We start from the raw sequence: 17,709 nt of genomic DNA, 5'->3' as shown, positions 1-17,709 counted from the left end.
AATATGTACATCAACATCATTTATTATTTATTTATTGATTTTATATACAGTCATTCAGTCAAGCCATCATAAGGGTAAATGCAGTAAAGATGAAGCCTGATTACTGCATTTAGCCAGTCTGTTTGCTCACTGTTAATGATCTTATGTAGTAAACATAGTACTTTTGTTGCATCTGTCAGTCGCAGATTGCTGCGACCGCTCTGCCTCACTTCTCTTCTACCCTTTTCCTCCTCCCTGGGAAGGGTGGCTGCCTCCGGTGCTGATTGCCGAAACCCTCGGCGTCTACGACACAGCATGGGCGTCCACGTCCGCCATGCTTCTTCCTGAGGCCTCCTAGGCGCGCGTGTGCACACCACCTATGATTTTTGAATACGTCATGGCGGGAACCTCGGGGCATCCCCACCGCATGACGTCAGTACCTCCGGGTATTTAAACCTCCACTCCACTCTAGCCCAATGAGTTAGAAAGGACTTCGGTTTTGCTACTCTGACCGCTTCTAAGCTGCTCGCTTGGATTCCTCACTACCCTCCGGGGTAACTTGCTCCTACGGAAGCTCTGAGTAACTGCTCCTCAGGGGCCTCTCGCTTCTATCTGCCCTTCGGGGTTCAACTACCTAAGGACACCCACTCCTCAGGGGTCCTATCTACTTTCTTCCAGGATCCTGCGGCGCTCCTAGTTATTCGCTTCTCGAGGGCCTATCCTGCTCAGAGTATCCTGCACCTCAAACCTTGGGTCCTTCTCTCCATTCTTCTACCAAGGAAGTTACCAGCACTGCCACTCCATGAGTATCACTACGCTCCAGCTCTCCTTATTCTACCCTTCAGGTTCGGCTTATCTCGCGCTGCGGAACACTATCCAACCTTGCTACATCCGGGTGAGACCATCATCTATAGAGACTGTCTGAGCTTACTGTGATAATCGCTGGCCTATAGTACTGTCCCTTCCTTGAAGCAAGATTCAACTTACATCAGCCGTACAATAAAGTTTTCCTTCCTCAGTGTCTGCTTACTTGAGTCTAGCCTATCAATCGGGCCGATTCAGTAAAGTCCGCGGGAGAGTGGCGAACACCTGCTCTCCCGGCGCACGCACAGGCCACTCTCCTGTGCACGCGATTCTGTATTTAAATGAGGCCCGGCGGTAAAAATAAGCAAAAGGAGGCGCTAGGGACACTAGCGCGTCCCTAGCGCCTCCTTCTGGACTGGAGCGGCGGCTCTCAGCAGGTTTGACAGCCGACGCACAATTTTGCCGGCATTGGTTCTCAAGCCCGTTGACAGCCACGGGCTCGGAAACCGGACGCTGGCAAAATTGAGTGTCCGGTTTTCAACCCAACAGCCACGGGCCGACTTCAAATTTTTTTTTTTTTTTTTTACCCTTCGGGACCTCCGACTTAATATCGCCATGATATTAAGTCGGAGGGTGCACAGAAAAGCAGTTTTTACTGCTTTTCTGTGCACTTTTCTGGTGCCTGAAAGTAAAATGTGCGGCTTGGCTGCACATTTTACTTTCTGTATCGCGCGGGAATACCTAATAGGGCCATCAACATGCATTTGCATGTTGCGGGCGCTATTAGGTTCGGCGGATTAGACGCGCGTTTTCGGCCCCTTACTGGATAAGGGGTAAGTGAAAACGCACGTCCAGTGGCGGGTTAACAGTGCGCTCCGTTGGAGCGCACTGTACTGTATCAGCCCGATTGTGGTTCCCCACAGGAGGAGTCATCGCCACTTCGACCAAGAGTCCACAATATGCCACAAACCCAACAACTTTAAATTCAATATGCTGTTTTATTGGGAGCCAATGTAGAGATATCAGTATGGGTGTACTGTGTTCAATTTTCTTTTTCCCTGTCAATAGTCTTGCCGCTGAGTTGTGTAAAAACTTCCCCGATCATGAGCATCAGGGAAGTACATTTTCATCAAACTATGAAGTTTTTTGTACTCGGGCCTAACTTAAGGGTTTTTCCCATTTTAGATCTCTGGGGAAAATGCTTAGTACATTTGGTTTATACTGCTATAATCACACTTACTTCTAACAGAGCTTTAATTGCTAGTTTGATGGCTTCATTGTCAGTAGCTATAGCTTCTTCTGTATAGTTTTTTTCCAAATATTCACGTACAGTTTTTGCACTGCGACCAATTGCATTTGCCTGGAAAACCAAACAGATTATGTTAAGAAACTGTGAGCAATGAAAATTTGACAACAAAAACAGATATGATTTATATATGTTTCATGCTAGTCAATGATTTTATGATCCCCAAATATTCCAAGCTACAGAGTAGGAGTTCTAAAGAAAGGGAAATAAATAAGATCTGCATATACTTAATATGTTCTTTTTGTTTTACAGACTGCCAAAAATGTAACAAAGTATTTGAACATGGAAAATTCTCTTTCATTTGGTTGACAATAGTCTGGGACCAATCTGCCCATGAAGCAAAGTCCTTGCTAGACCCCTTTCCCTCCAACTTCATATGCTGGCACTGGGCTAACATTTCAGAAGTCTACATGGCAGCTGGATGTCCACAATCTGCACTTTGAAAACGACTGACCCAAGTTGGGCAACCAACAAATCTGTAAAGATTTTGTACATGGCCATTTAAAAGTGGGTAATCCAAATGCGTTGCTTTACTTTAGTTTCAAATATTTTTTTTATTAGTATCTAAGAAACTATCAATACATCATAACAGTTATTGTTCAAAACACTGTGAATCGTGTTAGTTCTAATATAGTGCAATATAGTAGTGGAAGTGGACATTACAGCTTGGCATTAGAAAAGTCCAGTCAGATAAAAGACAGGATGTCTGCCATGCTGTACAAGGCCATGACAAGTTAACTGTCTCTATATACACAGCCTTTGCACCTGTCTTATGCAAACGTTTGCATACAAAACCATGAGAAAAAAACTTTAGCATTTGCAAAAGAGATAACAGAATTGAACAAAGAAAAGATACAGCCAGACAAAAGAGAGTGTGCCCCCAAGTTTGTGCATCACATCCAAACGCTATATCTGGATAAAACACAACAAAAATGATCCTAATTGTGAGTAATATGGTGTTGTGCAGTAAGTACCCATGATTGCCTTCCTATTCCTACATCTAGAAGTTATAACTTGCCAGCTAAACAAAGAGCAGTTGTCACAGGACCAAAAGGTAAGAAAGAAGACAGAAGATCAAAGACTACCAGGGAGGAAACCTAATCTGTGGCTTGCAGCCAGAGGTAGAGATTAACTGATTTAATGACTGAGAATCCTTATTCTTAGTTGCTCAGCTCAACATAAGATGTTGTTTCTGCATGGGGTTGGCTAAGCTGCAATATTCACTGTTCTGTACTGGGGGTTACCTAACAAACTGTAATCATACCACAATCTCAAGTCTGCCATCTATATTTCCTGTATGCTTATCCATACCTATCGTATTTGTTTGTCTAAATCTGTTCCAAGTATTAAGCATCTAAGTAAAAATGTATGCTGGCTGGGAGTCTATTTTTTTATTTTAGAGTAACTATTGACACCCACTTCAAATTAAAAAAAAAGTTTTATTTGACTGCATAGGTGTTAAAAGATGTATATGAATTCCTCAAATGTCTCATAAAGCCCAAGCAACCTCCGCTATCACGTCTTATGTTTTGCACAGGTTTCTTTATTTTTTGCAGTAATCACACTTCTTGATTTAGGTACCAACTTGGTTCCACATCTCTTAATTCAGACCTTGGCTCTGTGAGTTTAAGAATATCTGGAAAATCTTGAAATCTTTTGTTTCAATGGAGTCCTCATTATCCAGGCTTTTATGTTCACTATCTTATCCCCCGATACTTCATTTTTGTGGTTTTGCACTCTAGCATTATTTCTTTACTATACTATAACCGTGTAATCAATATGGAGTTTAAATACTAAGCATTTTTTACCATAAATATAAAACAGGAGAAAACCTTTAGTACAAAGGCCCTATCTCTTGTATTCAGTTTCGATGCATGCATTTCTGCATTATGTTTAGGATCTGCCACTGGGTTCTAGTCCTTGAACGTTCGGAATATTTTTTGTATTCAAATTTCTTTATTGACCAAAAATACAACAGCCTAATACATAGTTAACCTTCTACCTATTACACTTTCAAGAAGAAAAAAAGTACACAACTGGGATTTTACAGTTAATTCCTACCCCCACCTCCCAAATTCAAGCAATACAATAATCCCCAGTATGAGAGATCTCACAATCATTATACAAAATGTTAAATAAATCTTAGAAATCAATAAGCACAATATTCTTGGCTTTATTAGGTAATGTATGTCCCTAAACGTCTAAACAAAAATAATCCTTCTTGGGAGAACCATGCTTAGCCACATATTTTTCTACAACAGACAAATGATGTAATGCATTTCTCCACTGGGCAAAAGATACAGGGTCCAAGTAACTCCAATTTAACAATATGGATTTCTTCCCCAATAATAAGGCTTAAAGACAATACTCAAAGACAGACAATTTATCTGCCATGATTTTATAAAACTCTTCTGAAAAGGCATCTGAACGTGGAGTTTAAATAATTTGGCCTGCTTGACTCCATTTTGTATTTCTAAGAACTTCATTCAGTTTCTGTAATTGTTCGTCTGTTATTTTTGGGCAAAGTAAGAAATGCAAATACTCCCTCACCTCTATCAAATTCTCTGGATCAGCTTTAGACAGATTTTCATATAAAGTCCTAAAAAGGCTCACAAAGATTGCGATTGGAATTTACCACTTTTCTTGTGGACGTTTTCATAACTAAAATATAATTTTGGATGGACCAATTCTTTGTTAAGTTGGCTAACACCCTGCATAATTTATTACCAGAAAATAAAAAAAAACTTATATTTGTAATAAAGTAAACTTTTGTTTTTTGCCTGGTGATGTATCAGGCAGTTTAGAGCACCTTCAGCAGTGAAAATTTTCACTTTATTTTCAGGTGTAGGCACTCTTACACATAATTATTTTCTCAATTCAGCTTCCAACCTCACAATTTCTTATACAGTACTCTCTTTTTCCTAACCGTATACAAGATTATGTTGTCTCTTAAGACTACTTTAGCAGTTTCCCAAAAAGGATGGGAGAAGTCTTATGCGATTTGTTAAACTCAGCATTTATTTATTATTTTTTTAATATACTGACATTTGATCTCAATCAAGATATCACACCGGTTTACATTTGTACCTGAGGCAATGGAGGGTAAAGTGACTTGCCAAAAGTCACAAGGAGCAACAGCAAATCTAGTGTGAGTAGTCCACTGCTCTAACCACTAGGCTATTCCTCCTCCTCATTCTATTTTTTACATTAAACAATCTTTGAATCCAACATTATAAAAATGAATAGGAAATTTCCACTGTGACTCTATATCCTTCATAAAAGCCTTCCAAATCACAGCATACTGCTGCATGATCTTTTATTTCTAGTGGACCTGCGCCTACTGCCCCCCATCTTGGAGAAATTAGTTTTATTTACAAACAGCATGGGTTCTCGAAATAGGAGTACAAACCTTTTCAAGAGGTTCTTCAAATGTAAACTATATCTAAATTTTGACATACCCTTGTGTTTGTTAGAAGAAGAACCTACCCAATTAGCAATTATGCAGACAATTAAAATGTTTTCCCCCACCATGTCTTTGAAATAGTTTTACCAATCTAGTGAAGAAATTGTGAGTATACACGTTGGGGGCATAAACAATGCACAATATTAATGGCTAGCTATAAATAGTACCTTCCAAGATCAATACATTTTCATTGGGGTCTTTAATGGATTTGTTCAACTTAACCGACTTTCCCACTAAAACAACCTCCTGCATTTTTCACACCAGAGGATGAATAAAAAGCTTCACTCACCCACTGTCTTAGGTGCTGCACAACATCCAATTTTGTTTTCTGTAACATGGCAATATGGGATTTGTACTGCATCTAACTACAGAGCCAAATTTCTGAGACACTGTAGTTTACACGACAAACAGTGTTAACCATAACAATTTTAACAATGAACCATAAACTGAAGAACATAAGAGACATTTTTGCAAATGAAGCTCCCTAGCCTGAGCCCCATTCAGCTTTAGAAAATGTAAATCTAGTATATATAATTAACAATGTGAGTTTCCAATATTATGAAGAAATCCAGTTGTATATAATCCCCATACCTCTCCATAACAAACTCCCACTGCCCTCTATTCCCATACCCAACCTCCCCAAATACCCTAATTTTCCTAAAAGTAGAAAAAAGCCACAGAAAACCCATGAATGGAGGCCTCTTTTTAATAAAGCCATACAACATTAAATTGTTGCACTAAGTAGCACAAAGACAATAATACCCTAAATGATCACTTGTACTTGTAGAATCCTTGCTTTCTTTTCATAAGAAGAGCAGCAACATCAAATGGGCTTAAACACCAAAACAAAACATCCTTTTCAGATAACAGTTTCAAACAGTTATCTCCATAGTGTCTTGCTACTCATTACTATATGGTGATGTACGCCACAGAAAAGATTACCAACAGTTATAATGTGCCATTGAAGTTGACTAAACCACTTAAACATATTGAAAAGGTAGTGAAGGAAATTGAGTGCATCTCTGAATCGGCACCAAACTTTAGGATAATTACTTAATCACCACACGTTTAAGGCCAGAACTCATTTTCCTTCTCAGGCTCACAAGGCCTGTCTGGGCCTAGTTCCTGAAGGAAGGTACGCGCTGCCATAGCTGTATTAAATACAATTGCTTTAACCTCACAAGCTTGCTCGAAATAATCTTGGAAAATCAAGATTCTACAACCATTACTGAACAATCAATATTTTCAGTCCATCATATTCCGAGTCCTCTTTCTTTCTGTAAGCTCTAAAAATGTCCACCTTGTGTGCATAATTAATTATTTTTGCAATAACTAGATTAGGTTGCAAGCTAGCAGCACCATGCTCACCCAGTCTGTGAACCTTTTGAACCTAAGCCAAGCATGTTGTTCTCCAGGCTGTAACTCTTACATATGCCTACTGGTCATCTACTTTAGAGATCCTCAATTCAGTTTCCTATAAACGTTTAGTAATTTGTGTCAGATATTCATTGATTTCCTCAATTTTTGTATACATTTTCTCAAATTTATTCTCAAGTACCAAAACTACCAATGCCACAACTTCACTCACAACTGGCACAGAAACAGAAGTCTCAAGCATCGAATCAGCCATCTTGGATTCACCTATTTTCATTGTCCTTCTCTTTACGCATTAATTTTGTTGCCACTGCTGCAATAAAATAGCCACAGGTCAAAATATATTGCCTAAAGGTTTACCTCCCTATGGCAGGCTGCAAACCTTGTAAAAGCAGCATCTACCTATGATGTTTAAGGAAAAAAAAGAGAGGTCTCCAGAGGAAAGCAAAAAAAAAAGTCTCCTTCCTCACACATCATATGACCCTCCTCCCAAAAAAACCTCTTTTCAATCATCTAAATTACTTGAGAAACTAATTGGTTTTAAAACCTACATAAGATATACCATACTGGATCAAACCAAGGGTCCGTCAAGCCCAGTTTCCTGTCTCAAACAGTGGCCAATCCAAGTCACAAGTACCCAAACATTCAATAGATCCCATGCTACTAATGCCGGCAACAAGCAGTAGCTATTCTCTATTGATTAATAACAGTTTATGGACTTCTCCAGGAACTTATCCAAACCTTTTTTAAACCCAGCTACACTAGCTGCCTTAACCACAACATCTGTGCGACAGACCCTCCGGTTGTGTCACCATCATTGAGCCCTTTGCTCAGCTAAGAGAGACACAGAAAGAATAGGTTAGAGTAAGAATACAGCCACTCCTTCTGCAGGGTCTGGAATGGCCAGTCTACTTGAAACAATATATAACCATGCCCTTGCTACAGCTTGGGAGGCAGTCCATTTAGGTTAGCACAGAGTGCATAGGTGTCAGGAGTGAACTTTTGTTGTTTTACAGGCATTTAGGAGCCTCACTGGACACCTGGGCCTATCTTACTCATAGGGATTTGGGAACCCTGTGTGTGAATCGCCCAGGGATAGGGAAAATACACCTCTTAAGTGGTGGTGACCTGCTGTGAGGAGGGAACTCCACTGTTAGTTTCTGTTTCTTTTTGGGAAAAAAATACTTTTGTTAGAAGACCCAGGAGGAAGATTTTAGCTTCCCCTTCCTTCCTGTTAGAAGCAAGAGAACTGCTTGTTTCAAATAGGGTCCTTTCCATCGAGGATCCAGAGAGAGTGTCAAAATGACTGTGTAAGATCAAGCAGATCCTGAAGATCTGCTAACTGTGAGTAAAGGAAAATAACATCACTAGGGACACCCATCAAGTGTTCACCACCCTGGGGGGAGAGAGAGAGGATTTACTCTCTGTGCTATAGACTTAGCTAACATCACTTGGAATGGATTTTGATCATCTAAAGACCCTGTTTATTTGGGAGCTCCACTTTACCTTAATCAAAGAAGAGTGGGTGTCTCCCTTGCCCTAATATAAGTGAGTCCTGCACAGATAGAGGGATGAGGCTGTAAAGGAACTGAAGAGAGATGTCTGTGCTGCTGTAGTTTGAATTTTGTGACAGTCACCATCAGTGATTAACAGTAAAGCCTTTAATTTTGGAAACTAACCAAGTGGCTCCAGAGTATTTATTTCTGCACTCACAACAGAGACCAGTATCCTCTCCAGGGAAAATACAAGGGAATGACAGTGTGATTTGACTGGGCAACAGATATCTCCGAGGATGGACAACAAAGACACTCAGCCATAGTGGACTCTTGTACTACCATGATGACGTTTATTTGATTTCTCGTAATCATATTCATGTTACAATGCTGAGACGAATGTCAATTGATCTTTATGCCTGTTATCTTATAATGTTATTTACAAGCAATGTGCCAAATAAAAAACTTTAATTAAAAAAAAAAGAAAATACAAGGGAATGTATAAGAAAACCACCCCTGTCACATCGGGACCTGAGAGGACTCCTTTCTTCCCCAGTTCAGAAATTCCACATCTTGGGAAGTAAAGGAGGTACAAGAACTAGTCAGGGTTCCTGCCTCAAAGAGGATAAATAACTTTATGGCCTCACCTGTGTTAGACCAGCACACCGGGGTGGGGTTACATCTGACAACAAATTCCAAAGTTTAATTGTGTGTTGAGTAAAATAATTTTCTCTGATTTGTTTTAAATGTGCCACATGCTAACTTCATGGAGTGTCCCCTAGTTCTTCCAGGAGGAAGAGTTTGGCTACCCCCTTCCTTCCTGCTAGAAGCAAGAGAACTGCTTGTTTCAAAGAGGGCCCTTTCCATCGAGGATCCAGAGACAGTACCAAAAGGACTGTGTAAGATCAAGCAGATCCTGAAGATCTGCTAACCATGAGTAAAGGAAAATAACATCACTGGGGACACCCATCCGGTGTTTACCCCCGCATAGGTCTAACACTCCATTTGTCATCCCTTCACCCCTTATAAGGATTGCACTTTTAAGCCACTCAAGAGGCAATCCCATCCTTTCCTTATATTAAGGACTCCCATGGTCCTTGTTGTCAAGGTCTCCTTTGTTCACTTGTTGTTAAGTTACTTTTCCACTCTACACTTGTGTGACTCCCCTCCCCAGTTGTAAACCCCTGTTAACATGAAATGAAAACCGGTATGATGTCCCCACTAATACCGGGATAAAAAAAGTCTATAAATAAATAAATGAATATTATCTGAAAGAGTATATAACCATTTCACATTTACCCATCCAAGTCCTTTCATGATATTGTAGACCTCTTTCATATCCCCCCTCAGCAGTCTCTTCTCCAAGCTGAACAGCCCTAAACTCCTCAGGTTTTCCTTACAGGGGGGTTCTATACCCTTTATCATTTTGGACACCCTTCTCTGTATTTTCTCCAGTGCAACTATATATTTGAGATGCAGCGACCTGAAGTGCACACAGTATTCAAGGTGCAGTCAAACCATTGAGCGATAGAGGCATTATGGCCTCCTCCATTTTATTTGCCATTCCCTTCCTAATCCTTACTGATTGCTTTTTTGACCACCACAGCATGCTGAGCTGATGATTTCAATGTTATATCAACTATGACGCCCAGATCTTATTCTGGGTCACAACTCCTAAAATAAAACCTAACATCGTGTAGCTACAGCATGGGTTATTTTTCCCTATATGCATCACCTTGCACTTGTCCACATTATATTTCATCTGCCATATGGATGCCCAAATCTTCCAGTCTTGCAAAGTCCTCCTGTAATTTATCACAATCCTCTTATGACTTAACTACTCTGAATAATTTTGTCATCTGCAAATTTGATCACCTCACTCGCCATACCTATTTCTAGATCATTTATAAATATATTAAAAAGCGCCAGTTCAAGTACAGATCCCTGAGGCACTCCACGGTTTTCCTTTTTCCACTGAGAAAGCTGACCATTTAATCCTACTCTCTGTTTACTGTATTTTAACCAGTTTGAAATCCACAAAAAGACATCGCCCCCTATCCCATGACTTTTTAGTTTTCTTAGAAGCCTTTCATGAGGAACTTTATCAAATGCCTTCTGAATATCCAAATATACCACATCTACCAGTTCACCTTTATCCACATGCTTATCCATTTCTTCAAAAAAAAGTAGCAGATTTGTGAGGCAAGACTTCCTTCCCTTGGGTAAATCCATCCTGGCTGTGTCCCATTAAATCATGTCTATCTATATGTTCTGTGATTTTATCCTTTATAATAGTTTCCACAATTTCTTTCAGCACTGACATCAGGCTCACCGGTCTATAGTTTCCCAGATCACCTCCGAAGCTTTTTTTTTTCATATATCGGGGTTACATTGTACCTGAAGACTGGAAGGTGGCCAAGGGATGATTTTAATGATAGGTTACAAATTACTTGTAACAGGTCTGAAATTTCATTTTTTTAGTTCTTTCAGAACCCCGACAGCCATTTCTATACTGTGTTACTAAGTTTTCTCTATTTAAAATAATTTATACTCTAGGCTGTTATATAAATGCATTATTTTGTGATGTTGGTATATTGAAGTTCAAATTCCCATCATTCTAAAAAAAAAAAAAAAAAAAGGGGGATCCAGGTTTTGGACCCTTTTTGAGGCATGAGGTATAACTGTACGCTTTCCGCTTTAGTATAATTTATCATTTTCTTACACTATAGCTATTTTTTACTTTGAGGCTTTTGCAAAGTCCACATTCTTTCTTTATTCCCTGGTTTTCCCCCCTTTGCTACTCCCCTTCCTTATTCGAACCCCTCCTCAGACGGGAAGCTTTGGTAGTTCCTGAAACCCTTCACTGGCACAATGGCTAAAGACAAGCCTCCTCTGAGATGCACATCAGCTTCCATCCCTTCCCAAGGCTAATAGCACTCTTATCTATGGAGTGCTCAAGCTTGATGTTCCCCAAAATATAAACTCGGATACCCTACAGCACTGCAGACTGAGACTTAGGCCAAGCCTATAAGCCACACTTTTTTGTATATTTTTAATGTGTTATAATTAGCATGGATTGCATCATTAGTTTATATGGATGAGGGCTAGTTGAGCCTTCATGCTTTTTTTTTTTTTTTTAAATACAAATGTCATAATCTGTTTATATAAATGAATAAAATAAACTAATTAAAAGGCATACAATAAGTTTTCAAAGGTTTAATCAGATCTATGTGCGTAAGAATGGGAGATTATGTGGCTAGACTGGCTGAAACTGAACAGGTGGATTTCAGCTTCCTAAAAGTATGTGCGTACTTTCACAATGCACTCTGTTAGCTGCATTAACAAGAAGCAGGGGGAGGATGGAGGTGAGAGCTGGAGCTTGGCCCTTGTATCAGCCCCACTGTTCTGCTGCAGTTCCTGGTCCTGGATGCTGCCCCACTGTGGCATCAGGGAATCCCCAGTATTTGCTGCTTGCTGAACCCGCACACACCAAAAGGACCTGCCCCTACGTCCGATTCCAGTTGATTCTTGGATCCGGAGATTAATGTGATGGGGAAGAAATGGAAAGATACTGTGCGGGTACTCCCATCTGTCTTGCCTATGTTTCTCCCCTCTTCCCGACCCACTCTAGACACTTTTTTGGTTTCTCATTCAGATCAAGGTGCTCTTTTCCCAATGAGACTTTTGGTGTCTCTCAGCCCTGACAGCTCATTCCCTCCACAGGTGCTCATATTGGGGTAGATTTTTAAAAGCCCTGCGTGCTGGCGTGCCTATTTTTCATAGGCCGCTGGTGCGCACAAAGCCCCGGGACACGCGTAAGTCCCGGGGCTTCGTAAAAGGGGCGGGAGGGGACGGTCCGAGGCGGGTCTGGGGGGCGTGGCGACGGTTTGGGGGTGGGCTGGGAGGGCGGTCCCGAGTCCCCCGGCACTGCGGCCTGTGCTGGGGGATGGCGAAGCGGCAGGCGTAGCTTGTACAACAAAGGTAGGGGGGAGGATTTAGAGGGAACGGAGGCAGGCTGCGCGGCTTGGCACGCGCAGGCTGCCAATTTTGCGCAGCCTTGCACGCGCCGTCCCCGGATTTTATAAAATACTCACGTAGCCGAATTATAAAATCCGGCGTACTTTTGTTTGCGCCGGTTGCGCGTACTTTTTTAAGATCTACCCCATTATCTCCGACAGGAACTCTGCATGTGGGTGAAGGAGTTAATGTTTCTTCCCTGCTTTGAGTAAGGTGGGAAGTCTCCATTTTTTAGAAGGGTTATTTTATCTTCCCCTACGGATGTAGAAGCAGAATGCCATCTAGTGCTTCAAAAGCCCGCAGTGGCCAATTATAGTGAATTCTGAGAAATCCTTTTCTTCTAAAATACATACTACAATGGGAATACTGAAAAGGCTTGTTAAGAAGGTAGAAGAGCATTCACAGTTATTTAAAGATCAAGAAGCGAAAATTAAGGAAGTTAGAGAGAAAAGTTTAACTTTACAAGAATATAATGTTTCTCTTATTAAAGATAATCAGGTTTTACATCGGAAGGTGGAAAACTTAGGTAAATCATTTGAGAAGATAAAATTTAAGAAATCTTAAATTTTCCCAAATGTCCCCTGATGTCTCCTATGAAGTTAAGAAAATTTTAGACTTCCTAAAAGTGTCTAAAGAAGTGATACCTTCTATATTTAAAGCATATTATCTCCCTTATCTAGGGTCCTTTGTTTTCAGTTTAGCCATAAATTCCCAGATTTTTCCAAAACGGACAATTTTAATCTGATTAAAGAGCAGCTTCAGATGCAGCATCTCAAGGCCTCCCTGTAACTGCTGGAAACCATTGCAGGTCAAAGCCACCTGCAGCGTTTCAAGCCCTGCCCCCCCCCCCCCCCCCCCGCAAAAATGCTAAGCCCTCCAGAGCTGCAGATATGACGTTTTGAGGCCCTCCCTCCCTAAAACAGCCAAAGTACCTGCTGCTTAGTGTTACCAATGCGGCATAAGAAGCAGACCACCTCCACCAGAAGCACTGCAAAAAAAAAAAAAATAGAAGTGCAATGCTGCACAGCAGGGGAGCCTCTGCAAGCATCCTGCCGAAGGAGAGGAACAACCTGGCGCCACCACTCTTAAGGAGGAATGCTGCTGCAATGGGAGATGGATGAAAGAGAGAGATCGGGACATACTAGGCAGAGGATGGAGGTAGACATAGGGAATGCTGATGAGCTGATGAGCAGGAAAATCTACTTGTTTTACTGTCCTGGCTTCTTACCACCAAAATAAACTCTGATATTTACCCAGAAAAACGAGTCACATTTTTCCACCGATTTTCTCCTGTTTTTATTCTTGTCATAATAAACCCTGATAAATTCCCGGGAAAATTAAAAAAAACCCAAAAAACAAAAAACGAAGGTCCCTACCCGTATAGTAGTCATCTTTCTAAAGCTGATGTTTCTGATTCTTCTGTTAGTATGGACCTCACTAGTTTTCTAGAGTGAGCCAGCTATGAAAACATGGAAAGGTCCACTTTGCTTGTTGTTTTTGCTAGGGAGCCCGATAAGGAATGGACAATTCAGGTTTTTTGACCTCAGGGACAGATTCTTTTTAGGTCAATCAGTTGAACTTTTTCCTGATGTAGAAAAAGCCACAGCACTTTTTTGCTTAAAATTCCTTGTAATTGTTCTATAAAATATAAAGTAGTCAGTTATGTTTTTTTTGACATGAGTCAGCTAGTCTTTTCTTCAGAATCAGTCAGCTCTTAGTTCACTTGTCTCATAATTGATGTTATTGGACAGATTTATTATTGTGTAATTATCTTATGTCTTATTACCTGTTTATTTCTCCATCAAGAGTGGTCTGATGTATACTATGTGGAATACAGTGATTTCTTTCTGTTGTCAAGTCTTCTTGACTGTATTTGAAATGTATAAATAAAGAGGGGGATAAAACAATCATTTTAGAGAGTGTGGCTGGTGGGCCCAAAGTGGTAGACTCTATAGGAAACTGGTTAAGAGACAGGCAACAGAGGGCAGTTGTAAATGGATTCACTCTGAGGAAAGAGGAGTAATTAGTGGACCAATTCAAGGACAAGTCCTGGGGATAGTTCTATTCAATATCCCTATTAAGGGATATTGCAGAGGATTAGAATGAAATGTTTGCTTTTTTTTTTTCCAGTATGATCTGCAAAAAAGTGGACACACGTGAGGGAGTAAACTGAATGAAGTTTCATAAAAGCAAGCTTCAGGACTGGGTGAGTGCTTTTCAGTTAAGATCATTACAAAAAGGTACAGAATCGATCATTTGTGTGCAGAAATCTGAGGGTGTGGTACACAATAATAAAGGGTGCGAAATGTGGAGTTGCCCCAACCGAGTGTGAAACCTCAGGGTGATTGTGTTCAGTTATTTTAAGGTAGCAAAACAGTGCGATAAGGTGATGGCCAGATTCAGAGAGATCCTGGGTTATATAGAAGGCGAGGTATTATTAGTAGAAAAAGAAGGCAGGGATGAAGCCAAGATGGCTCTAAGAGAACAGCACGAGTGATTGGTGCTGTGTCTGTCATTTTTTTTGTAAGCTTTTGCTGCTTTCCGGATATTCTCCCTAGGCAAGGGTAAGGTTAAATCCTACTCTGCAATGGCTCCAATGGCCATCCTAGGTCCTATTGATGCTTTTGTCAATGTCTCCAGGAGGAGAGATGGAACTTCATCTGATGGTTCAGTGGAGGGGGAAGGGTCAGTGATGCTGTGGCTCAAGCCCCCACACCCCTGCTGTATGGAACCCAGAGTGCGGCTCCGATCCTGCTAAATTTTCCAGCTGAGTTTTTCAGTGCGGCCAACAAAGAGAAGACTCGCTGGCAAAACGAGACAATGCTGGAAGCCTTGAAGAAGGCGGAAGCCTTGCGAGAAACTTGACAAGAGGTGCAGGACAACACATATGCGGAAGCAGTAGATTCACTTAAGGATGGAGTCATTCTCTTGGCTGGCACCTCAAAAGCTTGGGGATGTCTCTGGGAGCAGAAGGACTGGCTGCTCACCTTCCTAAAGAAGTCTCTAATCTGGAATTCTGGAAATTGTTCTCATGAATAGAAGCAATCTTATTTAGCTGCCTGATGCAGCTTTGTAAATCTTCTGGGGGGATTGTCTAAGCTTAGAGTACAGGACAGCAGCTTAGAGAATCGTCCCTGAAATACACAAATGCCAATAGCCAGGTGTGAACCCTGGAAGCCTTGAATTTTGTTTTAGTCTAAAAAAGCACTGTTCTGTATAATAAGCTAGAAAGCCTAGAGAACACGGTTCGATATAAAAACTTATCTTGTTCTCCCTTGGAGATGCTATTTTCTGGATGTCTTGAAATTGGTCCAAATTCCTTGCCATCCATTCCCAAGGTTTATTTAATACATGGATCTGTATGCTTGACCCTATGGATGGAGCAATGGTTGTTCTAGTCTGGCCTGAGAGTTTAAAATTAACTGGAGTTGTTGTAACAGGAGACAATGCACAGAGCTAACCTGATTGTTTCATTTGCAATGGGCTCTGATAGAGACTTGATTCTCAAGCTTTTTCAGAAATCATAATTGCTTATTTCCATGGTCATAAAATAAAAGTCTTTCTTGATCAGTCACAAGCTACTCATACAGTGAGAAAGAAATTCCTTCTTTTTAACCCAAGGCAATTAATTTCTCTTAGAACGTCCTTCTTTCTAAAATGTCTCTGTAAATGTATTGTTAAGTATTTAGGATATACATTTTTACTGATCTAGATCATTTAAACTATTTGTAAATGGTAAATGGTTTTGAAGAATTGGGGACAGAAGATACAGATGTATCAATTTCTTCTGTTTAAGGTATGAAGGATGTTTAGAATAGGATAGCTGCTGTTGCATTACATGAATACAACTTTGTACATTTTGTGTATTCTACCATATTTCCTTTGTTTTGTTTTTCTTTTTCTTATAGATTTAGTATTCTTAGAAGGGATGTGCATTCATTTTCAATGAAATAGACAATGGCAATGAAACTGTCTATTTCGTCTTGTTTCGAGAGCAACCTGAAACAAAACAAAAAAAAAAAAAAAGACAAAATGCTTATTACCTAGTTTTCCTAATTTCTGAGTTAGTGCACTCTAATAAGACTTAGGGCGCACTAACTAAAAATGTTACCAATAAGTTACAAAGTGTCAGTTAGGGAGCAGTTAGCTAGCTAGAGGTATGGTTCTGCATTCCCATTGGCTGTCTCCTTAGTTACTACATGTTAGTGCACACTGAGTCCCATTAGTGCGCTCTAACTTCGAAATTAGGGAAACCCGAAAAAATACCTCCCGAACCATTTTAAAAACGAAATTTAACAGCTGATAACAACCCAAAACAAAAATGACACAAAAACAAAAACAAACAAAAAACCCCCAAAATTGTGCACATCCCTAATTCCCCGATCTGTTAACTTTATAGGACACATATCTAATGGTGTTTTCTTCATTGTTAAGTGGATTTCTTAGAGTATGTGCTTTCATATGATGATTTTTCTTTTGATGTTTATGTACTAGAAATTGAAATGGTTTGAGATACTGAAGACCGGATTGAACACCTTTCTAAGCTAAGTGAAGCTGATGTTGGGGTGTGGTTTTGTGTTGCTTAAAGTGACTTGTTGGATATTTCTGAACACACTTAGTTGATAAGGCTAAAATTGAATTACACTGAGTTTTGTTTTTTTTTACCTACAAAAAGAAAGCATTCATTAAAAATTAGTGGGTGAATGATCAAGTGGTCCAACAGCAACCCTTGAGGACTCATGTGCTTGGCTTGCTGACACCAAACTTATGAGTGATGGTGTTGTTGAAATTTCTTTGCAAGGTTGCTCTCTTCATATATATTTTCTAGAAATTTAAAAAAAAAGGAAAAGGAAACAATCATTCCTCTAAATATGTTATCAGTGAGACCTCATTTAGAATACTGTCCCCAATTCCAGAGATCAAGCATCCAAATAGATAAAAACAGGATATAAGTGGTCTAGATAAAAATCTAACAAACTGGTACAGGTCTACATCAAAAGTCCTATGAGTTGAGACGTAAGGACTTAAATATGTATACCTTAAGAAGACAGAAGAAATGGGGTGGGGGTGATATAAAACATTCAAATACCTCAAAAGAATCAATTATGCACAATAAGCAAAACTTTTGCAGAGGGAAGTGTTGCGTCCGGTCTCAGGCGGCTTTGACCTCGGTGCCTCACCTTTCTTCCTTCTCTCTCCACTAGCCTTGGGAAGATGGCTGCTGCCGCGTCATCATGTTGCTCTCCCCAGCATCCCCAGAACAGCTACAGTGA

General features: G+C 40.3%; 1 protein-coding gene across 2 annotated transcripts in view; it reads right to left on the bottom strand.

The window, feature by feature from the left end:
* Positions 1-17,709, bottom strand: part of PSMA8 (proteasome subunit alpha 8) — a 57,335-nt gene that overhangs the window by 15,168 nt on the left and 24,458 nt on the right. For both annotated transcript variants that reach the window (XM_029591163.1, XM_029591164.1), the window contains exon 5: positions 2,024-2,143. In XM_029591163.1, the coding sequence (XP_029447023.1) occupies positions 2,024-2,143 (120 nt within the window). The remainder of the gene's footprint in view (positions 1-2,023; positions 2,144-17,709) is intronic.

This window comes from Rhinatrema bivittatum, chromosome 2 (assembly GCF_901001135.1).
Source record: "Rhinatrema bivittatum chromosome 2, aRhiBiv1.1, whole genome shotgun sequence".
Taxonomy (NCBI): Eukaryota; Metazoa; Chordata; class Amphibia; order Gymnophiona; family Rhinatrematidae; genus Rhinatrema; species Rhinatrema bivittatum.
The sequence above is the reverse complement of the archived record's forward strand: the minus strand, read 5'-3'. Positions and strand labels throughout refer to the sequence as shown.